The following is a 25,179-nucleotide window of genomic DNA, read 5'->3' on the forward strand; positions in this document are numbered from 1 at the left end:
AGAAAACACAAAGTGCAGGTCATGTAAATGACTTGGAGGTGAGTAAGGGGGGCTGGAGAGAGGACACATGAATGTTGGTGCTGACAAGAGCAAGCATTAAAATAGACTGTCCTTTAGAGAGCAGAGTCAATTTGCCCCTGCCTCTGGCTCGTTCAGACTTTCCCACTGCACACTTTTTTTTACCCTAAAAGGATCTTAGGCACTGCTTCCTCCCTTACACAGGGCCCCACCCAGTCTTAAGGACCAGCACTGGTGCCTGTTACCACAGGCTACCAACAACAAAAGCTGAGGAATCATTACCAGAATGATGGAGCAATGTGGGGTTCTGAAGGAACTCCAGCAAAGGTAAGAGGGACCAACTCCGCTCACTAGTGTAAGAATTTGACTGTGCCAAGTTGTTTCCCTTTCAAAGGAAGGCCAGAACAACTACAGAAATCCCTGAACAAAACCTTCCACCCAGGATACATGGGTGAAGTGGAATTTCAACACCTAGGCCTGCAGCAACTTGCCAGCACCATGACTCCCCCAAGAACTCACATCGAGGATGGGCCCGTTGCAGTAGTAGCAGCGAGGAGAGAAGAGGTTGTGATAGTCCTTCTCGCAGTAGGGCTGCCCATCCCGCTCAAAGAAGTTCCGAGAGCCGATCTCCTCCTGGCAGTGGGTGCAGACGAAGTGCTCGGGGTGCCAGGTTTTCCCCATGGCTGTAACTACCTGTTGGGAAAACAGATTTTGGAGAACAACTCTATCTCTCCCTCCCTTCCCTAGACCACATGACAAGATACCAGCTGGAGGTCAGCGAGAATGACAAGTTCTACTACTCAAGTGAGCCCTGGACTGGGGTAGCATGAAAACTGAATTACCTATCATCTCAGGAGAGGGCAGTCCCTCAGGGGCAGGGTAGAGGTCACTGGAGGAGCTTACAGCGTACCTAGCCAGTGGATAAATAGAGTACTTCAGTTTCTCCAGCATCTCCAGTCTCTCCAGCCTCACGAAACAAGCCCTCCCCGTTACTCCCAGCTGCAGCCCAAGGTTCAGCAATGAGGCAGCACCTTCAACTCACCTGCCCAGCAATAGGCTTCTTGCAGGCTCCACAGACACCTTTGGCAACTGTAGCTACACCCAGTTTATTCAGGTCAGACTGAAGACTTCCCAGCATGGTATCCAGCTGACTGCCAGGCTTGGAGGCTGTGGATGGAGGGGAGCTGCTCCCAGCTTTTCCCTGCGCCATGAACTGCAGGTGAGACAAAACAAATACTGTAAGGTGAATGCTGCTATGCTTATCAGATAAATGCCTGCTGCTGCTGCCAGTGACTCCCCTGCAGAGACAGACAGGAGTCAGCTATGCTCTCTGAAGAAGCTGGTGAGAGTCAGGATCAAGTACACACATGTATTCTGACCATGCAGAGACGAGCAGAGAACTGAGATATGTAACAGCAGAGCTGTGAACTGAGAATTTGATTTTCTTTCACTGCACACACAGCAACAGTCACCAGCACATCCCAGGCACTCAGTATAGTGCTCTCTAAGCCTCTGCCAAAAATTTCCCTTTACCTCATCAGTTCCTGGCCAGCTGACAAAGCAGACGCCATCCAGAGGGCCCCTTCTCCTTGACCTCTCTCCATTCCTATGCTCTTGCTCTCAGTTGTCTCTCCTCTCTGATAGAGATGCTCTTCTCTCCTCATCTCATCTCCCCTTCAGCTAGAAAATTTTCTCCCTTTGCACCACCATCTGCATACCTGTTTGCCAAGTCTCTCTCTCACTCTCAGGTGGTTCTCCCCCATGCCTGAGCTAAGCAACTGGAAGCAGGAAGGAAGGAAGGAACTCCCTCCCAGCTGGCTGCTGTTTACCTACAGAGCGGGCAGTGCATCCCCAGCAGACAGGGCTGCTAGGTGTACTGTACTTGGAAATGCACCAGTGGGGGGAAGGGGATTTGGATGCCTGTCTCAGAGGCTGTTTCTGAAACTCACACCACCACAGCACACACGGCTTGGAAAGGCTTCCAGAGGAGGGGAGAAATGTTTTACTGAGGTTCATAACTTATAAACAAAGCATTATGTTCTCCTTGGCCACCACAGCCCCCTTTACAGACAAACCCCAGCAAGGAAATAAGAGATTATTTCAGCTGACTTGGCACTGCCATAGCTACTGTCAGGTTTAGGGACACACAAAGAAATTTGGTTTAGAGTATGTTTTGTTTTACTAAGAGAGTAAATTAAAACAGACAAAATCTATGTCTATGAACAACCAGCCTGCTGCCAGCATAGCCAAAGGAGCAGGGACATGCTGAAGTGTTCCAAGCCTTGGCAGACCCTGCCCTTCCATCCACAGGAGGAGCTCTATTCCCTGTGCTGCAGCTGCTTGTCCTTGCAGTTGACCAGTTTATTCAATGATAAATCCTGGTTTCTGCTCATTTGTATAAACAGTCTCATGACATACATGAATTTAGCTGCTTTCACACACACATCCACACACTCTCCAGCCTTGCCTCCCATGCAGTGTGACTCCCAATGGATCCTAACACACAGCTTTTCCCCTCCTCTCTCAACTGACCTCTCCTAGTCCAGCAGCACAAGCAGCCCCATCACACCCCAGCATCCTCAGCGTAAAACAACAAACCCTTCACCACACAACAACATTTGCTACCAAAAACTGTTACAGTGGCTGCCTCCAAAGCACACACACACCTGCAAGGGCACTCTCACAGAGAGAGACAACAGTGCTTGGAGACAAAGCCTGTCCAGAGCCCCAGGATAAAGCCCAGGCTTCCTGCATGATGCAGCAGGAAGAAAAGGGCTGCACTGTGTGGAAAGAATCACAGCTTCTCTTGCTCTAGCCAGGGGTTATGGCCACACAGGGCAGGCACAGATGCCACACACAAGTGATAAATACCATCCAGGGAGAAAGGAGAAGAGATGAATTCAACATGTAGCAACAGAGCACTTCACCCTTGCAGTGACCTGGAGGGAGCACACAGTCCTGCCAGTCATGGCTGACCCCAGAGCAGGCACAAATACCTGTGCACACCTCCATTTCTAGCTGGCCTGGCCATCCAGCCCTCCTGACAGCTCACAAATGAGCCCCCACCTGAAAGAGGCTTGTTTCCACCTCCTGTACATAATCCATGCTGTTTGTAGGGGACACTCGGCACATCATCCTCATGCAAACTGATCATGCAAAGGCCCTTCAAACTCCCACCCTTCACCCATGAGATTTGCCATCACTCAAGTTCAAAAAGGAGCTCTGTGGGTAGCAAACCATGCACTACAGGATATTATCCACATTAACAGTGCTGGGAGCTCCAGGAGCAGATCCCAGCACACTCATCAACCAGAAGAGCACACACCATGCTGAGGAAACAGAAAGGGGATCCTGCCTTGTCAGGGGCTGTGGGGCCCCAGGGTGTAGGAGCAGCCAACAGACTGGCACTGCGGACTAGGGGAGGAGCAGAGGTCACCTGCAAAGTACAACAGGTCAAGATGCAGAGATGTTTCTTGCTCACTGCTTTAGAGCTGTACACTAACACTGCACTGCACTTATATGTTAAAGACTCCCCACCACCCTGGAGCTACAGCCCTTCCCTGGCAGGAGATGCAGGACCCAGGTCTTGACCATGCCATCTCCTCCCCCAGATCCACTCATACAGTGGACACCTGCCTAAAAGGGCAAACACAGGAAGGGTTGCTGAGTTGCTCCTTCCAGTATGCATGTTCTGCCCTCTTCTACTCCCCCCACTTCAGAGAGACTGTGGAAGGGAGAGCTCCAGGCTGTGTTTCAGAGTTACCTCAATCTCAGAGGGAAATGAGAGTCCCTGCTGCATGAAGTGCCTCTCAGGACACACAGGACCCACATATCCCAGCAAGTTATTGCACAGACATGTACTGTGCAGTACTACAGCTGGGATTAGATATTGTCCATGAGTCCTCCCTCCCATCCAGCAGTTCATACCAGCCTTTACCTGAACACTGTATCTATTGAGCTGTCAAATTACAAGCAGTAGTTGGATTGGAAAATACTGCTAAAAACACAAATCAGAATAGAGAAGCCTGCCTGCATTTCTGGGAAGAAAGCTTCATCTTCAGTCTGACAGCCAACAGAGACAACTGCCTTGGTGCTAGGAGTCCAGGTCTGGGGAGAACAGGAATGTTTGGGATCTTCATTAGGAGGGGTGCCCACAACAGAAACCTCATGATAATCATTATCAGAAGCTTCCCACTGGAAGAGTGGCTGGGGAGCCAAGCTGAAGGAAGAGGAAGAAACTGGACTAGGAGCTGGGGTAGATGACACAGAGGAAGGCTGAGGTGGGAGTGAGAGAAGAGGTGCAGGGCCAGAGGCAGGAGAAGGAGCAGCATTAGCAGGGACTATCTTTGCAGCTTCTTTGGAGGCTGGAGCTGGGAAGAGACAGGAACAGAGATTGTCCTCCTGGAGAGGAGTGGGGATTCTGGAGGAAAAACCACCTAGAAAGACACGGAGGAAGAAGAAAGGTGAATAAATCCAAAGAGGAACCAACAAGCACTTCCTTTAACAGGAAGGCTGGCTGCTACCAGTATGTTTATCTAAGGGGGGAAAGCAGCAAGAAGGAGAAGGGAGCTACAAAAGGTGCTGCTCTTTGTAGCTTAAGGAAGAGCACCATTTTACTCATCCCCAGAAAGGCCTGCACAGGTACAGCACTGGACAAAACAAAGCATGCCTGTGTATCAGGCTTCCCAGTGGGGTTTTAAAAATAATCCTCACATGGATATTTGAGATGTGATAGCAGGATACTGCATCAACAGATACCATAAGCAGCTCCCTCAGATCCCACTCCAGTTCTTAAGCATACAGAAGTAGGACCCTGTGCTGCTTTCCCTCTCAGGCCAGACAAGGGTGAATAGTTACTTCTTCATTTTGTGTTGCTTAGGATGCTCAGAAACTCAGTCTGCACCTCCACACAATGCAATCTGAACAGAGGGACATGCTGGAATTTGCCAGCACGTGTGACCCTGCTTTCTACCTTCTCTACTTGCTGTTCACCACTCTGCTCTTCCCCCCGGGGCCTGGCAGTGACAATGACCCCCTCTGTCAGCCAGGCATCCTGGCTTTGCCAATCTTTCTGCTCCTGGTTATCGATGCCCAGTCTGTCCTGAAGCTCCTCAATCAAGCGATCTTGGGACTCAGTCTTGTGGAATATGGCAGGACCTAGTTTACGCCTTGGAGAGAGGTCCCGAGACATGGGATGCACATTCGCAGTCTCTTTTGTCCTCTTGATTAAAGATTTTATCTAAATGACAAAGGCAATAGTATCAGCAGAGAAGAGCAAAGTCAGAGCAAGCCCCAAGATGCAACAGCACAAACTCAAGACATTAGTGACAATTGTGAGGAGGAAGAGTGATGGCATTTATTCCACAATGCCAAAATTCCTCTTGGCACAGCCCAGAACAGTGACTCAGTGCAAGGAAAAACCCTGTAAGGATAATCATAGCAGCCAAAAATAACTGTCTAGAAAAGCAAGGGAAAGATTAACCAGTGGGAAGCCAAGATAGGAGGTGCAGCATGAACACTCCACTGAGCATTACAGAAACCTCAGCATCACAAGGGCACAGAGCTGTGCCTCTGTGTTTGCCCTTGACAGGCACAAGGCTCTTGGTCAGAGATGTCTGGTGCACAAAGTGTACTTCCAGCACGGAAAGGAACACTGACAGCTTCAGTAATGAGACCTAAAACAGTAAACAGAGCAGAGGAGCTGCCATCCCAATCAGTAGCATGAAACAGCCCTTTCAGCTTTTTGGAGGTCTCTGTGGACTGAGCCTTACCCCAGTTAGGGAATAAAAGTCCACTTCACAAGGAAGTCCCTACAAGCTACCATGTTCTGTGCTGCTGAATCACATGCAGGAGAGACCACAAGATAAAGCTGGGGGTTTTGAAGCCCTGTGAGATGCAGCTGTCAGTGACACCGCTCAGAGCTCGTGCTGTTAGTGGGGTGAGCCCGGGCACACTCACTGCATGCACACACTGCGAGTGTGCTGGCAGAACAGTCCTGGCTAGGACTCGCCCTACTCCTACATTCACTCAGTGCCTGCCTGGCCTGATGCAGAAATCCTCTCAATGGGTGGTTTGGAGACACATGGCAGATCCCATTCAGCCTTCCCAAAGCTTTCAGGAGATTCCGGAGTGACTGTAGAGCTTCTGAATTGCTCCTTTTCCTGGTCTCCTCTGGCCTTGTTCATGTTAGCAGTACCTGCCTTCCTAGGAGTTCTGTCTCTGCCCTGCCTCTTCTTGCCCACATCAGGACAGTGGTATACCTTGGTTTCGTGTGGCACTTCAGCTTTTAGCTCCTGTCCTTGCTTTGCTACAAAGCCCGACTGGCTTTTAGTGTCTGGGAAGACATCCCACCGATCCAGGGCAACAACAGAAGGCTCATTAACAGAATCTAAAACATTGTCATTCTTTGCATGCACCTCTGGCACATGTGCAGGCAGCTCCAGGGGCCACAGCTCATCTAAAGCTGTTTCCACACTTCTGCCCTGGGAGGAAAGAGCTGAGTAGTCCCTGAGTGCTCCCTGCTGATGCAGCTCCTTGGCTATCTTCCCCTTCTTTGAAATGGGTACATTTGAGATTTTGGGATCAGTTCTCTGCTCCTTCTTCTCAGTCTCTTTTGCCACATCATACCCTAAGCCCCGTGCCTCCACATTAGCAGACCTAGAGAGAAGCTCCACACTGGAAGCTGGCACAGCCTGGGAAGTATTTCTGGAAGAGTCAGGCTTTCTGTTCAGCTGAACTAAGCTGGCAGAGGCCACTTGCTCCCCACGAGTAGCATAACCAGAGGAGCTCCGTGGCGGGGGCACAGGGACAGTTTGTGCTAAGTGGGGCACAGGTGGAGGGGCAGCAGGGTGCCCTGACAAAGGCAGAACTGCAGTGTCACTGCCTTCCTCAATGCAGGTGTCTGCTGGGGGGACAGATGTTGGCACTGTTGAGTCCCCACTGTGACTTGCAGAAGGGTGTTTGGAATGGGACAGCACTGTTAAACTGTGAGGAGTGTTGCTGGAGTCTGCATTTGCTGAACTGGGAACCGGTTCTAGGGAAGATTCAGAAATCAGAGACATAGTGGAACTAGTCTGCAAAAGAAGAGATAGAAGGAATAAGGAGAGAAAAAGATAATGACAGAGATAAGGAGAAGAAAAAAAAAGGCACAGAATTAAACATTATAAGAATCATGACTCCCAAATCAAAAAGCCATGTTGACCCAAATCCTTACTTCCAAGAGTAAGGAAGAAAAATGAAACACCAAAGAGCAGAACCAGTATGACATTGTACTGATCTTCACGAGTTCTACAGCCTCTGGGATCCTTTTCCTGGGCCCTCCTCCTCAGTGATAGCTCAGTGTTCACCTGCAGCTGTGATGGGGGCGTGGCATGGCCACTGCCACTGCTGGGAAGCCAGCTCCAAACCCAGGAGTGTCTCGACTGTGAATAAAGGTCATGTAAACTTACTCACAGTCAGACATGTAAATTTTGTATTCCAAAGCTGCAAAAAATTCAATCAATGAATAGAACAAAGCATGACATTTTCTTCTTGATACACTTAATAAAATGCTCCAGTTGGCTGAGTTCATGGCAATGAAAACAAAGCTTCAGGGCATTCACAGCAAGAGCAGATGACATGGGCTTTGTTCTATTCACATCACTAATCTCACCTTGGAAGGGACACACACTGAATCTATACGAGCCTGTCAGTCATTCCATGCCCTTGTGAGCATTGCTTAGGTGGCAGATTAGCCTCTTCCCCTTAGGCCAAAGACTCCACATTGACATTGTAATAAAATCAGTATTAATTTTGATCCAAAAAACATTCTAAGAAGAGCAATTAATACATAGGTTTTGGCTTTCTTTGACTTACAGGATCTTTTGAAAACAAAAGATCATGGGTCCTTCTTTCCCCACTTCCAGTGGTTCCTGATTAAACTCTAGGAGACAAAGTATTGCTACTCCTTTTTCTTAGAAAGGGAGACTCAGATCAGCAACTTGGACAAGTTCACACAGCAGGTCAACCTAAGACCAAGACTGTGCCTTCTCAGTTTTAAAAATGTACCCACAAAGGACTTCCAAATCCAAGAGCTATCAAGACCTGCTCTGACTCTTCATCATATTTTCCAGAGAAGCCTTAAGTCAGATGCTTATGCTCTGAGGTGGAAGGGCACATAACTTCCTAAGCCCCACATACGCTACCTCAGTCTCCACTTACCTTTCTGAGACACTTATCATGAAAAAAACTATATAATTAACCAGATCATGCACAAAACCTGTCAGTAAATGGAAGAATAATAACCTTCAGCTGACCTGAGCTCCTGCCATGCTGAGGGGCCAGGAGCTGGCACACATGCACATGCTTGCAAAGCCACACCAGTAGTGCTACAAGGAGACTGTTCTCAGAAAGGAAAGAGCAATAAGAGACCAAATTTCATTACAGATTGCTCTTCCCTTCGAGTAGCACAGCCAGGCTACTGTGACCACAGTCACAGCTGAGAGGAAAATGACTCGCCAGTATATTAAAATGAGGGAATATCCCAACATGCCCTCTCCCTGAATTTCGCCTAAGCTGGGTACACCTGTAAAAGTAACCTGGTTTGATGCTGTGCTTCACATTTGGTTTCCAGACTTCCTAAAATGAAGTCAGTCACTTTCAAGGCAAGAGTAACGTTTTGCTCAAACAGTATTTTTAACATACTGAAACCATACTAATTCCAAAATAAGAGCAATGGGTGAGCACTCTACAGTAACAGAACAGTTAACTACAAGTATCCAGTTATGCAGTAAGCAGGCATCACATTACAGAGAAATGGCAGAGGGTAAAAAAACAAGTGCATTAAGTAATCTCAGTGCCTGATGACCGATTAACCAGAGAACCAAAATCAAATGGATTCTGTAAGCAAAAAGAAGGGGCAACAAATCAGGGTGAGCAAAATGTAATAAAAGGGTAATGTAACGTCACCTTTTACTCAGGGGTACAAGGCAAATCAAGCACCAGTGCCCTCCACTCCTCCCATCCTCATCCATTGCAACTTCTATCAATTCCAAATAATTACATATCATACTTGGGTTTTTTATCCTGTATCCTGCAGTCACACACAGGTCTGATACTCCAACAGCAGCCTTTCATATTCCACCTTTGCAAGGACTCCCCCTGTCTCCCTTATATGCTGACACTGGTACAGACTAGAATACATTTTTACAGCCAAGTTAACACCCCTAGCTGGCACAAACAGAAGAGGTATAACCAAACAAAAAGGACTGAAGGGAAAATGAAGCAACCTGGACAACAGGAGAAAAGGAAAGTAACTTAAAAACAGTCAATGACATCATTAACAAAAGGGAAATGATCACAGAAGCCGTGTTCCTTGTGCTCCAGGAAGAATGTTTAGGCACAGGTGAGCTCAATGCTTCACAAAAATACCAATGCTGTGCTTAATAAAGCGCAAATCTTAATATCTTGCTGCATTTCAATTTGGTCTCTGAGGTCAACTGAAAACTAAGCCAGGAAGGCAGGTGGTGTTAGCCACAGCAGCTCATCTCTGTCACACAGGCTTTAGTGGAGATTCTAAAGCTTCTCAAGAGTGCAAAGTACTGAACACCCACACTTAAAAATGCCCACTCCCTGTTCTCACCAAAGAAACCTGTGCTGGGCAAGGTCATTCTCAGCTGCCAAGAGCTCACCTGGGAGCAAAGGCTGGGCCACACCCTGAGCTAGCTCCTGATAAAAGCAGCAGGGGCACAAGGCCACAGGGCTCAGCTCCCACAGCACACGGAAGGAGCAGGGCATGGAATGCCAGAAGCACAAGTGGGAACTCTCTCCAGCTCCACAGCACTGCAGTGTTTCAACCAGGGTGGACAGAGCTTGTGGCTACCCTGCACTACACCCTAGGACCTCAGAAGGAGAAAAAAGGCAACACTAAGGTGTCAATATTTGCAATTGACTAAACACAACTACAGTAAGTCTAGAGAAAACACTGAGGAACTCACAGGTTCTCACTGATTTAGGTGCATGTGCCAGGAATGGCAGACTGAATTCCATTCCAGCAAGCACAAGGCAAGTGAAGCTTCTCAGAACACGTGTGCCCAGTGCTAGGGTCTGAACTCACACGCTTGTCACAACTCTGGGTACTGTATTGATCTCCATGGGACCCACCAAGCACAGAAAGAACAGCAAACAGCAAAAGCTGTCACTACATGTTCTGTACCTCTCCTCACAAAACACTGCTCAGCTCTGGCTGCCCCACCTAATGTCATCTAGGAGGGGATGGAGTTCAGCACAGACAAGAAATCTCAAGCATCCAGCAGAATCTTCCATACAGGAATAAAACAGAAAGTTAGGAACTGATTTAGGATTAGAAAGCAGATAGGCATGTAAAAAAGGCAAACCTAACAAAGAGATTATCCAGTATATTTGCTTTCTCCACCTCTCTCAGAAGAAATCCAAGTCAATAATTCAGTAAAACTATAAGCAAAGCAGCTGAAAGTAGAAAGTGAGAAAGTATTTTTCATTTTGCCATGAGTATGGGTAAATGAAATCCCATGAGAACAACCTCCATAGTTCATCATCTAGTGCAGGAGTGGTAACACACCCACATGAATAAAGAAAAAGTTATTCAAGTACATATGCTGACACTGAATAGTACTTGCCATCCTTTGCCCCCACAAGAAACTGAAACTTTAATCCCATGTTGAGGTGAATAAGAGATTTTGTTTTAAGATAAAACCTTTGAAATCTCCTTCTGTCTGAGGTAAGCACTTCAGTGCTCATACCACATGCCTGGAATATCCATTCTCCTCAGAGAAAGCACATCAGGATAAAAACACACTCCAGAGAGGAGTCATCCCACAGAATAGAAGGGCCTGGTCTCTGTCAGAAAGCAGAGTGGTGTCCCCATGCCTCTCTCCTTCTCATTAAGTTGTAGCACAGCAAAATAATTCACTCTACTGAGCAGTAACAAAGCTCATTATCTTTGGAAAACAGACAAACTGCAGAACTGAAGGAAAAACAGATCCCAGAACTGCCTTACCCTGCCAGTGATGACAATTTATAGCAGTCAAGGACACCTACAGCCCCACTGAGAAAGCACAGATACACCACAGGAAGTTTATCAGAGCAAATGTGAGAGGTAAAGGAGGCATTCTGACCAACCAAGGTCAGCAAATGTGGTTAACAGGCAAGAGAGACTGGGCTGGGTAGGGACAAGATGAAGCTTTCAGCTGCCATGACAGGGTACCTTGAAGTCAGAGAGGGATGCCATCAGCTCATCCAGTTCTCGTGTAGCTGAAGAAGCAGAAATTCGAGTCTGCTGCTGACTGGCCGTGACACGCTGGGGGCTGCTCACCTCGCCCTGGCTCACAGTGATTGCAGGCCTGGCCAGGGGAAAAATTAAAAGAAAATTTTAGGAAGAGTGTGTTTAAACATTGGAGGGCACTCCTAGACTGAAGTCCCACTGTTCCCCCAAGTAAGCAGAGGATGAGGAGTTTCATTAGCACAGCCCAACCTGGCCCAGCTTCCCCAGCACGTGCAGACCCTGCCTCACGTGTGCACACACATCCCATCCTCTAAGAAACAGATGATGCCTGAATGTTCATTTTGTATTTGTGGTCAGCTGTAAATCTGAGCTTGAACAGTCTACCTCTAACAGATGACTTATGCATTTTTCCATCCAGAAGCAGATTACAAAGCACCAGTACCCGCCTGACTTCTGACCCTTTAGACAAAGCCCATCTTCCATCCATCACTGTCTGCAGCAGCTGCCCCTACACCACAGTCACCATTCCCCCAGGAGCCCACCCCACCCCACCCAAGCCTGCAACCACCACAGCACTACTCACACTGGACTTGGCACGGAGCTCTCCAGCTCATCCAGCAGGCTCTCCACGCTGGGACGCACATCCTCAATCCCACGGGCACCATTTCGCTTTGGCTTTTCTTTTGTCGGGGGTGCAGCCTTCCCTCCCCCTGAGCTGCTGTTCTCTGGGACAACATAGTGAGGGCCAGCCACGTTGGGCAGTGATGGGCTTCTGCCAGCCTCATCTGAAGAAAGGGGAGCAGAAAAGAGCCATTCAGAGCCCCATTCCACACACACACACATCTGCTAATCACAAGCAAGTACAAAACATTGTCCAGAAATCTTGTGGAACATCCATCTTCGAGGATATTAGAAACTTAACAGTGCAAGGGCCTGAGCAACATAAACTAACTTCAAAACTTTAGTTAGAGGCAGTTTTGAAGCTGGCCTTGCTTTGAGCAGGGTGCTGCAGCTCAGACCTCAGGAGATCCCACCCTCACTAAATGAATCTTTGATTAAGGGCTGGAGGGGTCTCCCTCACTAAGGATGTTGGAAAGAAAAAGCAAGCTACTATTCTGAGAATCAAAGTATCCACTCATACCAAATTCCTATTCCTTACCTGCTGTGAAGCCACTGGCAGGGGTATGTTGAACAGCATTCAGTTCCAGAAGGAGTCTGTCCAGTTCTGAGAGGTTGCTGCCCAGAGAGGAGCTGGTCATTGTGGGAGATGGTTCCGCAGATTTCTGCTTGTTCGGGAAACTGAAGATAAAAGGGAATGTGAAACCTCTGCATCAAGATACAGCAGAAGGATGGAGGGAAACTCATTAGGTTCCCAAAGTTTACACATGTGCTGTGGTCTTTTCAGGCTGACGCTTTTAGTTCTGGGCATAAAGAAGACACATGCTTTGTGACATGACTGAACACAGCCACTACTATTCTTGTAAATCACAAAAATAGCATTGATGGACAGGGCCTCTGATTTTAGGACTACGCGCTGCCCAGCCCCTGTAGGAAAGAGTTAACTGTCTGTAGATGCAAAATGCACAGAACAGCAGCAGAACCATTAGCTCATGTATGGGAAAATGACTTGTTTCTGCTGACACCACACCAAGCAGCAACATCCTCCTCCCTGAGTGAGGGAATGCAGGGCTAGCACAGACTGGAGACAGAGGCAAAGCACAAGCCTCAGGTTAGAAGCAGAATTGAAAAGCAGTAGCATATGTCATAGCCTCTTGCAACACTCAAGGTCTCCCCAAGTCCTCTCACCTTTAATTTGGGGAACTGTAGTCAATTCATAAGAAAGTAACTTGTTATTATCTTCTACTGTGTTAAACTCTCATGCATGTATAAGGCACTGGCTGTAATTACTGCTAGTCTTATATGGGTGATATCATTTACCACACAGAATTGCAAACTGTTCCAAAGCAGAACTTCACGTCAATGCAGTGATTTTTATAGCGGTTACACTGTAGTAACAGTCTTTCCATTGTCAGTGGCAGGAACATTTTTTGCTCCTGGTTTTACAAATGAATTTTACAAATAACTTTTAATGCTCTAGAGGTTCGTATTTTACCAAAAAGATATTTTCCAAATCCAAAATGGGAACTTCTGCCTTGTGCACAGGACCACATTATGCTCAAAATGTTAGTATCTAGAAGGTTAAGGACTCTGACACTGTAACACCAGTGACAATTATGAATTCCATAAGGGAAGTTATCCTTCTCTTCAGGTTGAAAAACAAGATCCACAACTGCAATCTGAGGAGAACATACTTCATGTTGAACCAACACAGCAACTACAACTCACACCAGAACCAAGCCTCACCAGACCCTTGTTCAAGAGGACTTAGGGCTCTAATTACCTTCATTTAATACTAATTGCATGCAGTCATCTGAAAAAATTGCAATTACCATCTCCATTGGACCACCTCTGGCTAGGCTGCCCAGAGAGGAGCTGAGCTCTAACCAGAATTAGTTCTGGTTGGAAGCAACTTCCTGCTCAGCAGAAAGAGCTGGCATGGTTAGATTATGACTCCAAAGAAACAACAATCTCCAAAGTGTAAAAAGGTGCCTAGGATGAATTTCTGACAGCACTCATCCCCATGTCAGCAGAAAGGTCTGTCCTACTGTGCAGGCGTGCAGGCTACTCCTCCAACCTGTCAGAGTGAGAGCAGCTGCCTTTGCAAGTGTGAACTTGTTATCTGTCAATCACCTACTGAGAGGGAACTTTTAAGAAGCTTGAATTTACCTGAAAACTCAAGTCCCTGCACAACACTCCAGGCCACAAGTACTGAGTTCCCAGGGAAAAATAACCCTAAGGCCATCCATCCCCTGAAGAGCTTTTGTGCTCTTTAGCAGGAGGGTGGATTTGTCACTTGCATCTGGATCATATCCTTCACAACACAACCCAGATCCTGCTGTGTCTGATGGATCCTTAACCTCCTGCAGCTGAGCAAGCCCAAGGGCCACGTCAAAGCTTGAAGTAAGTATGAAAGTTACAGCGGTGCGTTACAAAAGAGACAATCAAAACTGACACAAAGCAATGTAACACACACGGAGAGCAGTGTTTGTTTCCACTTATAGCAGGCAGCTTGACCCTCAGCAAGCTCAAGTTGTGAGTCAGGCTTATCTCTTAAAAAGGGACAGGATACCTGTAGACGTGCTCCTCCTCACTGGCACGGGGAGTAGGAGAGTTGAGCCCGTCTCTAGGAATGGAGGCACTGGAGCTTTTGGCACTAGAGCTGTATATAGGAGACTGGGACTGAGGCTGTGGAAACAAGATTTGCATTGGAAACAGAGATTACAAAACAAATATGTACACTACTGTATTGCAAACCCATGCATTGACAAGGCAGAACAAAATAAATGATCTGCTCTTTAGTCAAGCCAGTCTTTATCAGATGAGCTACACCAGGAACAGTTTTTTCCCCTTACTTCAGACCTGCCTATGAGTCACAGCTTTGTGCTGGAAACCCCCAGTCTGCCTTCCACAGGCTCAAGACAGATGACTAACACTAATCTCATCACAGCACCATTTTGTCAGCACAGTGACGATGGCTTTCAAATTCTTTTCTGCCATTTGCTCCAACCAGTTAGTTCTAATAAAAACTCCTACCTCCCCCCATTTCCCTGCTCCACAGCCAAATTCATCATCATTTATTCCTATTCCCTCCTCCTTACTTTGCTGAGAGATCCTGCACTTACAAAACCAGCACCCTCCCACCCACACAGCCCCACTCACCTGCTGGTGGCCGTATCTGGGTGTGTTGGGCTGCCACTGCTCTGAGGGGTCGATCACGGTGCCATTCAGGGCGTCGTTGGAAGGCGGTGGGGGCACCGGGGGTGGCACAGCAATCTCCTGGTACGTGTGGTTTCCAGTTGGGTAGGAGTAAGGAGTTTCCTCCGTGAGAAACACTGGGCGTTTGGAGATATGCGAGGTGGTGGATTCCAGGTCTGCCAGTAAGGCGTCTGCAGGAAAGCAAAAAAACCCAACAAAATGGTAAAAGCCTGGATTAGAGCTTTGTCTCTTTCTTCTCATTTAATGTATCTGTGTCAGAAGTTTTTTGGGAGGACTTTTCATCTTTGGTAATCTACCAAATGCCCTGAAAAACACTACTGCTGCTCAGGAATGAACGAGTTAATCAAACTTGTACTACAAAGAGAACACCAAGATGTAGCAAAGCAGCCAGAAAAGCTGTGTCAGTCTCAGATTTTTGCCTTAACTGGAAAAACACCCAACAACAGGAACCCGTAGTCTTCTCTCATTGTACCCTGTAGAAGTGCAACCTAGGCAAGCCTGTCCAGACATCTACTCCAACAGGATATTGACACAGACTAATTACAGGCCCCACATCATCACAGAGTCATTTACTGTGGCCGCAGGCACTGCTTTCTGCAGGAAACAAGATCTCAGGAGGTGTTTTCTCCGGAGTCAAAGGTAGTGGAAGAAGCATGAAATGTTCAGATCAGTCCATCAGGGCAGCAGAAGGATGTATTTTGGTTGTCCTGACAAAAATCCCCCTCAGTACCTCATACAGTTAACAAGTTTCCAGAGGCTGCCAGGTAAACGCCATTTCTTCTGGAAACAATTCTTAACTAGATGGGTGGAGATTGCTCACAAATTCCTCAAGAGAAGGAAAACCTCCACCAGCTACAAACACTGTCACTCATGCCAGGCAGAGGACCCACATGACACAGTTAGCACTTCTCAAAAATCCCACAGTCCCATCAGAGTTTAGGCATAAATGGCATTCCCAGCCTTCTGGATTTCTCCCTGCAAATGTATTCTCTGCCCATTCTCCTAACCCTGCACTCCTCTGGGGTGACTCAAAGGCAAACTCTGACCTGCTGGACCTTCCAGCCCATGTGCCCACCCTGCAGAGCCATTGCAGTTCCTGCTGGGGAAACTCCAGTGAGCGCCTGCAGGTCTGTGCTGCACTCACTTTCCAAAGAAAGCCTCCCTGGCCACGTGCCCAGCTTTCCACTGGGGCAGCAGCACAGTGCACACCTCTGCAAGGCTGTTAGAGAGGAGTTCACTGGAGACATCAGCACTCTCCATGCTCACGGGACACACCCGGCAGGTCCCTTTGGAGATGTGGAATTCAGCCAGAAAACAGGAACACGCTTCAGGAGAACTGGGAGGGATCTAGATCTCCTAGATCTCCTTTCCCCCTGCACAGACACAGCTGTCCTCAGAGAGACTCAGCAGATCCCTTCTCCTGCACACAGCAGGTACCTGACACACAGGTTTGGGGCACAGGGGCTCAGCCTGAGTGTGGCCACCCTGCAGTGTCCCCCACCAGCTCACAAGGAGCTGGTGGCACCAGAATAGCAACCAAGCAACTGCTCACACTAATGGCTGCCCACAGCTCCCCGGGCAGCACCTGCCAGCCCTGAGCCACTTCCTGAGCACAGCACTCCACAGCAGCCAATGCACTTAGCAGGCCTTCAGGAAAATGTATTGGAAGAGGACAGTATTATTGAATTACAAGATGAGGAAGGTGCCCCTTTTATATTCACTCTTTTCAAAAAATCAAAGCATCACAAAAGGAAAAATAAGCAGTCCCGCACTCAGAGAGCAGAATACAGCCATTAGCAAATTAAATGCTGTGTTAAATTATTTCTATACACCTTTCATTTAGCAATAAAGATGCTCTGAACCATTAAAGTCACAGGATCTATCTTCCTAAAGGGACCAAAATATCCCAGAAGCAGATTCTCTGAAGGGAGACAAGTATTCCACAGCTGGGGAAAAATGAACTGAATCTTCTTTTCAAGCAAAAGAACAGCTGGTGGACTGCAGAGTGAAAGGCACATACCTCCAGGGAACTGCCGATGAACTGCAATTCCTACAGTCAGGCAGGTCCTGTGACTGGAGCTTTCAGGCACACCACCTCCCAGAGAAGTGCTTGCCTAGAAGGAGTGGTTTTTGCTTCTCCCCTCCAATGACAAAGGCAATTCAAACTCCACCAGGAAGTGAAAATCCCGTGAGGGTGTTGGGCTCCTCCGGCCCTGCAGAGGGGACGCAAACCATTTTTCCACCCTCCACCTCCAGCCCTCAGTGCAGGAGCGGCAGCTGTAACCATCTCAGCACAGACACTGCCCTGCTCGGCTCCTCTCTGTGCTGCTGACCCATGGGACAGACACCCACTGCCTTTTGCTGATGGCACACAGTGAGCTCGGCTACACGCACTGATTTACTTTTACAGGTCTGCGGAAGCAGGGAGGTCTGGAATGCCAGGAGCACTGAGCCCCATGGCTGTGAAGGAGTTAATGATTAACCGCCCCCATGCCCTCCCCCTTCCTGACTTGAGCAAACAAGGCAAAGCCGAGGAACGGAAAGCGGAGGGAGGAGAAAAGGCCGGAGAGGAATTACTCGGTTACTCAAACTAAACTCCAACTTTACAACTGATATCGAAGCAGCTGCACGAAGGCAGCACCCCAAGCCGGGACAGGAAAGGCGCTCACACACCGATTTCCCGATGTGAAAGGACTTCTCCCAGTGCTTGCTCGCCCTCAAATCCTGCAGTCCCCTGTCCTCCCTTCCCTGCGCCCCTGCTCCTCCAAGCTCACAGCCATGACAGAGGGAAGGTCTTCCCCATTCCGTCCCCCCCAGTCGCTGTTCCCGGATCCAATCTCATCAGCAACCACAGCTCCCTGAAACTCTGCCGAAATGGGAAATTGCGCCCGTTTAAAGGGCCCGGCAGCAGCAGCAGAACGTCCCCGGCCAGGGCAGGGCGAGGGGGGCAGTGGCACCGTCCCACCCCACGGGAAGCGATTCTCCAATGCACAGGCACGGGCTGCAGGTCCGTCCCCTGGAGGTCAACCCAAGGAGTTCCAGAGCGTCACTTGAGGCTATTATTCAAAGCCCAACCAAAAATTAACCAAAGGGATTAACATTTTGTTTTCCATTTAGCACTTCATCCCAAGAGGTCCCAAAGCACCGTGCATTCATTTAGGATTTGTACAACTACCACACGACAATATAAGAGATGAGGGGAAAGAATGGAGATTTATTAATAGAAAAAGATGCATCACTCTCTCTTTTGCAAAAGGGACCAGCATCTGTAACCTGATGAACTGTGACAGGGATGCTGTGCTTGTGCTGCACCTCTCGTCACACACTGAGTTCACAACGCCGACTGCTCCTTAAATGGAATATTAAATGCTTAAACAGAAATATTAAAGTCTCGATCGATTTACTGGGTAATGAAGTGCTCCTGCCCAAGGTGACCCCTGAGGGACGGTGCTGCAGGACGCGTGAATCAGCCCGCAGGAAGCAGCTGACTGGGCCACCGCAAGGCAGTGACTCGGGCCAGTGCCCACCGGCACATCCATCAGAGGGCACCACCAACACCTCACAGGGACAGCGACGAAACCCACGGCAGTGCCCAGCCCGGCAGTGCCTCCACCTCACCTGTTCAAGAGCCGGGAGCCTGTCCCTGTTTCAGGCACACACAAACTCCCGGCGGTGCCACGTGTGCTGCACCTCCCCACGGAGAGGCGAATTTCACAGCAGCTGCCGCCCAGAACTCCGGAACAGCCACACACCCTGACCTCACCACAGCCTCACCGCTGCCCCAAATACTCCCTGGAACACCACAGACACAGCTCCAGGAGGCAGAACCTCCCAAGGATGAAGACCATACATTTAGCTATCTCAAGAGAATAGATTTAACCATTTTGTAGCAGTAAAGTAAACCAGAGTTATAACGGACCTTCAAACCATTGCTCCTCCCCAGGATCACCCCTCTCCCCACTCTCACTACAAGCCACTAACACAACCCACAGACAAAATGTCAACTCAGAGACATGTGCATGGAGCAGAATCACTCCAGTTTCCAAAGACTCTGTAGGGGTCAGCTATCTATGGGCTTTGCATATAGAAATCTCTATTTTCCACTCCATTCACAGAGTGCTTCTCAGGAGGGTGCAAAAGGGACACCTGCTGGAACACCACCTACCTGGACACTCCTGCTTATCATGGCTACTCTGGAGCAGTTACACAGCCAAGAAAGCCCTAAATCCCTGTGCACTGCAGCACAGAGCACCTCAGCATAAGCACAGCTGGTCCTCCACAGGCTCAGGTAACCCAGACAACCACCTGGACAACCCAAAAATTACACACTAGACTGAAATCACATTTAGTCCTGAGGGCTACTCAAACCACATCCTCCCCAGTATGGCAGGACATTACTGTTTGCATTCAGGTGGGCTTTCTACGAAGATTTTCCTGTGGAGGAGGGACAGTTAAAGAATGATGCCACATCAGGCACTAAAAAGCACTCCAAGACACCTGGAGGTCCAGGGACATTAGCTTGCTCCTCTCTCCCTTTCCTCATTTTTGCCAAAGATCATTATTAACTAAGAGGTCCTTGGGATTCTGTTCCACAAATCCTCCACACCTCTCTGCACATCAGTTAGGTATGTACAAGCAGCCCTTTAATACCAACTGCTTTGCTTCAAGGTAACTCCCAGCAAAAACAAAGCTCTGCTGGTCATTTCAACAGCTCAGGACAAGAACTCTCACACTGATGTCCAATGCACCGAACCACTCACAAAACATCCCTTCTACCACCAAAGCAGCAAGGTAGAAGAGCAGGACAAATCCTTAGGCTGAGCCCCATTTACCAGTTCAAGCTGCACTGAAAAGATCAAGCTCTACAGTGCACATTCCTGTGCTATCTCCCCAGCCCACAGCTCGTGGGCCCAGAGGAGCTCAGGCATTCCAGGGGCTCCAGGGCAGGCTCCTTCGGCACGGCTGCGTGTCAGGCACGGCTGCGTGTCAGCGCTCGCTGCCTGCAGATGCAGCATCCTGCAGCACAACGGCCTCTGAGCAGCCAGGGGCACATTCTTCAGCTTCCCACAGCCCAGCTCTGACTGACACAGAGCAGCAGCACCAGCCCGGGGAGCACAGCCCTGCTCTGCACTCTGCAGCAGCAATGGGTAACACCAGGGCCCCTTTGTACTGATGCACACATCAACAACCCTTTCTAGGAATTTGAGCTGGACTCAGCCCCTTTAAATAGGTAAAGTGAAGTTACTAAAAAGAAAAATATATATCTATATATATTTAGATGTGTCTTTCCATGCATATCAAAGCATACTTTGTGCACTTCCCCTTTCCTGTGCATTTCAAAAATGCTTTTGGATTAAGGTGACACAGTGAAGCAGAACACATCATGGATTAATTCTGAAAAAACCTACATGACAAGGCATCGACAAATTCACATTTGCCAACTGACATCAAGAAGCTTTTCAATGCTAATTCTTCCTCAAGCAGTAAATAATTTTCCACTATTCATAAGCGGTTTAGAATTTATCTTTTCCTTTTTTTTTTTTTTAAGTGAGGCAATTTAGAGAAATATAAATTTGCTTTCCTCCGGAGAAAGGATTTCCATATGCAGTTCATCTCTCTCAACAACTGAGGATTATTAAGCCATGCTGACACAGCACATCACAGCATTATCAAGACAGTGAGGAGATCAAAAGGATGGTGGTCAATTTTCTTCCACATCTCATCTACTGCTGGGGAGGAAATGGAAGCATAACTGAAGCAAGATACTTCAAATGCCTCAGATATCAGCCTTTCATTTTCAACAGCTGAAAGCCACATCTGCACATGTATCAAACCACACACTGCCTGTAGATCTGCTTCTTGCATGAGACATCTGGAAAGTGAGTAGCACTGGAGACAGGATTCCTCACCCAGCCAGCACACAGCAAATGCATTCAGCCACAGAGTCCCATCTCCCCCAGCATCTCTGGTGCCACATGTCCCTGACAGCCCAGACAGCACACTGGGGAATCAGGATGAGATGTCAGAGCACAAACTACAGAATTTCCTCTGCTGCAGCTGCACAGAGCAGGTATCTGAACCTCCCCTATTTCCCCCCTGCCTCTATTTATCCAAATAGGTAGAAGTGCTGCAAGTTTTCCTGGTTTAGGCAGCGGAAGATTCCTAGAGGACTGGCAAATAGAAATAAAAATGAAGATATCCCTAAGGGCAGCTCTCAATGAGATGGACTTTATATGCTAATCATGTCTCTCTTGGCATCAGACAAACTGCAGACCTGTCACTGGCAGAATCACACACCATTCTCCCCAGCCCTTTTTCTTAATACCTGCAAGATGCTGAATTCAAATCCTTGATTTTTGCTGTCCCCTGAGAGAGTGAGGGGAAAGGAATTGTATTTCCAGAACTGCAGTTTGAGCTTGCAGCCTCATCTGAGACACCTCTTTGCAAAACACCTGAATGCACACCTTAAAAATCTCATTAGGTTCAAATAAGTCTTCTCTCAGCACCTCCAGGAGTAAATGCAGCTCCAGCTCACATAGAGGGAGACAGCTCAAGGCAGTAACCCAATCCCTGGCATGACAGTTTTACCTTATGAGTAACTGCAGAGGAATGGGGAGCCTGGGTATATTTATCCTATTAAACAGCCTTTCAAAAGAAATATTTGCAGTGCTCTACAAGACCTGCATCAAGAACACTTGCTGGAGCCTTGCTTAGACTTCTCACTGCCCTGGAGTTTGACTGCAGGTGTGGGGAGACCCAGACACTGATGGCAGGAATTCCCATTTTGATTTTTCTCAGCAAAATGGAAGAGCCTTATCAGAAATAGGAAAATCATGAACAGGTAAAGGCCCACATTGACTTCCAGGTGAAAGCAGGTTCCAATCAATGCTTTTAAATGCAAAAAGATCAGAGACTACAAAAGCAATAAAATACAAAGACTACATTCAAAACGAGACCTTAAAAACTCAAAGTGCAATTATATGCTCTTAAAATCCTCAAGTTCTCCAGCTCACATATATAGAAAGCATGTAAAATAGTTTGGCTTACTGTCTAAGACATTTTGAGATGACATCTAACAGTTTTCCAAAATGTAATCAATATGTCAAGAAGGCGGTTAGAACACAGGACACATAAAAGTGCTCAGCTTTCTTGTGAAGCAGGGGCAGATTGTTATTTAAGAAACACAAAATTTCAAGCCACAAAAGGTTAAGTCATTTTCTAGGCCTAACAACTGCTGGAGTATCAGTACAGAGCAGCCACTGGGATTTTTACTTCACATTGCCCAGGCCTGCTTAGAGAAAGTTCAGACTGCATGGTCAGTAAAATCACTCAGCTCTCTCCTTAATGTACTAATGTTTAAAGCCTTGTGCTTTCTCACTATCGAGGTATTGCTGCAAGTCATATCTTGTGTCACTGCTTAACAAAACAAATGCCCAAACTAATATCAATATGTGGCATGGTAAATTACAGTAAAGACAATAGCCATTAAAATTTTGAAGCTTCTCTCTACTTTCAGACCAAAACTGCCCCTTAAAATTAGCAAAACTTTGCATTTGTAGCACTGATTCACAAACTTGTGTGGGTGCTCCCAAAAAGCAAAGGCAAGCTCCCAGCTGCAGTTATGCCTGGCTAGCCCAGGCTGCAGAGACAAACTGAGCAAGGATTCATCCTGTGACAGCCAGAACTGCTGTTGGAATCAGGTGGTGGCAGCCACCCTGAATCCTTTCTGTGCCAGAACTGGAGCACTGACAGCCAAACCAGTGAGCCTTGCCCAGTACAGCAGCACATGCACCCAGCTCTGACCACTATCAGCAAATGTCTAAACAAAGACAAGACACTGCAGTGTGAGATGTGGTCTGCATGAGCAGCTGCAGCAAGGACTGTGGCTTCCTTTCCCAACCACTGAGACCCAAGCTGGAGAGTTTACTCCAGAGCTTGTGGCCAACTAAGTGGTCACAACCAACATGCACTACTACCACCCCAAGCCTGGGGTTGTAAAAGGGTGTGCAAATGCAGCCTGTGTGAAGCAATTTCAGGAACTGTTTATCAGTAACTGCACTTTTGGGGATGAACTGCAAACCCCTGGAGTGCTCTGGCTGCAGCTCCAGCAGAGCTGACACCATCACACACAGCCAGTGTAAGGGAAAGGCCCAGGGATCCTCCCTTCCCCAGCATGCAAACCCAGGCTGTTCCTGGAACTTGCCCTGCTGATCACCCCTTTCTAAACTAATTCAACTTACTAATCCAATAAAAGTTTGCTGAGGTGTTGGTTTCAGTTTTTTTTAGATAAACTCATCAGGTTTCTTGGAAGCACAGCTCCAACCACCCTATGACTTAAGCAGCTTTTAGAAAATATATTAAAAAGACCAATGGCAGAATTGAGCTCTTGTTCAAGTAAATGAATAAAATTTCTGCTTTAAATGGAAATGTTCTACTTTCAAAACTTAGGCCAGAACACAAATTGTAAATCCAGCCCATCCTGCCATTAGTTGAAAGAAATCACCTACCCTCCTGTCAGATTCCCATAATTCATCTGCAGCTCAGATGCAGACCAGAAAAAAAGGCAGCCTGAAAAGGTGCAGCCAGCAGACAGCCCCAACTGAAACGCTCCTTGTTCTGGAGACATCCCTCACCATTACCTGCTGCTTCCACCCAAACCTACACTGACATTTGATTTTGGCTTTTCAGCCCCAGGATTGTGACATGCCTCAGTCCCTAGGGCTACACTTGCTATGCACCCACTGATGCCTCACTTGTGCTGCTGAGCTGAAGAGTGACAGACTTTTGACAGACTCCTGACCATAAAAGTGAGGATAAGCCACCTCTGTATGCTACAAAAACCCAACAGAAGCCACCATGTGAGCTCAGAGCTTCCACCAGATCCCTCAGATGGGCAGGAGGGTTATTTCTGTGTGGGTCTGCTGAAAAACCATTAAGGTCACCACTAGATCCTTCCTGCCCACACCATGTTCTTGCAAACGAATGCATTTCTGTGGCACCCAGAGCTGCAGTGGTCTGTCTGTCTGTCTGTCTGCAGGGTGAGGCTGCTGGAGCACTGGGCAGCATCACGTGCAGTCAGCAGGCTCCTGTGTAGCCCAGCAGCTGCAGGGCTCTCAAGGGCACAAGGACACTGGAGGAGAACCAGCTGACCAGTTTGCAGCTTGACACCAGCAGTCCCTGGGAGTCACAGCCCCATTCCTTGAGGAGCACCTCAGATCCACCTCTTGACATCTGGGATGCAACAGGCTGGGAAATCCTTTGGCTGCTGGCTCTGTTCACATCACCAAGCTGGCAGGGAGGTAACCTGATCTTAACTAGTTCCACAGGGCATGGGATCACCAACTCAGCATGCTGGCTGAGAGACACCACAAGTGCTTAAAGATTGAGTCAGCACAGTTTCCTGGATGAAACAAATTCACAGCACTCCCTGCCTACAGTCCAGGCTGTGTGAAGGAACCACAAATGATTTTCCCATAGGATCAGAATTTTTCCACTTAACTCTCTCAACACTAAACTAGACTCCAGCTTAAACTGAGTGAGAGAAATGAACCACCACCTACAAAAGAGAAACACATGGTTATTCTGCCTTTCTCCAACTTCCTGATCAAAACCTCCATCCCCTTTCCACTGTCTCAGAACAGTTCATTAGATGGCTGAGATAATGGAAATCCCACAAGATACGTAACTGCTTTTGTGGTCAGAGATAAATATTCCTCAATATGTCACAAGTGTGCTGAGCATCCTCACACTGAAAGTGATTTGTATTCAAGTCCCTTCTCCTATCAGAAGGGAAAATGCTCCAGAGAAACAAAATATGTTTTGAATATGTTTTCTTGGTTTTTGGACAAAAAGCTGCTAAAAGCAAGTGTAGCCCTTTGAAGTTCTTCAAATTAACCTCAGCTGTCCACTCCACTGCCTTGCCTATCACATTCAAAAGCTGCCAACAGAAACACCAGGAAGAACAAACTCTTACTGGCACTGAAGATCGAAGGACAGCATAGAGGACAGCTACTTTCAGAGGCTGCTCCCTCCCAAGGGTGTGTCCTCCCATTTATTTCTCATTTCCAGAAGTGCTAGATCAGGGG

General features: G+C 47.8%; 2 protein-coding genes across 2 annotated transcripts in view; both read right to left on the reverse strand.

Annotated features, from left to right (window-relative positions):
• The window catches only part of LOC118693058 (paxillin), a 41,648-nt gene that overhangs the window by 2,851 nt on the left and 13,618 nt on the right, over nt 1–25,179 (reverse strand). The window contains exons 2-8 of the mRNA XM_036393370.2: nt 15,038–15,264; nt 14,448–14,563; nt 12,417–12,556; nt 11,841–12,042; nt 11,240–11,375; nt 1,061–1,231; nt 538–711 (exon numbers count right to left, since the gene is read on the reverse strand). Coding sequence (XP_036249263.2) covers nt 538–711; nt 1,061–1,231; nt 11,240–11,375; nt 11,841–12,042; nt 12,417–12,556; nt 14,448–14,563; nt 15,038–15,264 — 1,166 coding nt within the window. The remainder of the gene's footprint in view (nt 1–537; nt 712–1,060; nt 1,232–11,239; nt 11,376–11,840; nt 12,043–12,416; nt 12,557–14,447; nt 14,564–15,037; nt 15,265–25,179) is intronic.
• LOC129046872 (uncharacterized) lies at nt 4,826–8,040 on the reverse strand. The gene is made up of 2 exons (XM_054516789.1): nt 6,057–8,040; nt 4,826–5,257 (listed from the first exon to the last, which is right to left on the reverse strand). Exons 1-2 carry the CDS (start codon nt 7,077–7,079, stop codon nt 4,880–4,882), a joined length of 1,401 nt encoding a protein of 466 aa, XP_054372764.1. The 5' UTR covers nt 7,080–8,040; the 3' UTR covers nt 4,826–4,879.

The sequence above is a fragment of the Molothrus ater genome, chromosome 18 (assembly GCF_012460135.2).
Source record: "Molothrus ater isolate BHLD 08-10-18 breed brown headed cowbird chromosome 18, BPBGC_Mater_1.1, whole genome shotgun sequence".
Taxonomy (NCBI): Eukaryota; Metazoa; Chordata; class Aves; order Passeriformes; family Icteridae; genus Molothrus; species Molothrus ater.

Coding starts and splice junctions, on each gene's coding strand:
- LOC129046872 (XM_054516789.1), bottom strand. CDS start 7,079: ATGTCTCTGATTTCTGAATCTTCCCTAGAACCGGTTCCCAGTTCAGCA. Junction 5,258..6,056: donor GGATTTCTGCATCAGGCCAG/GCAGGCACTGAG, acceptor TTTGTCATTTAG/ATAAAATCTTTAATCAAGAG.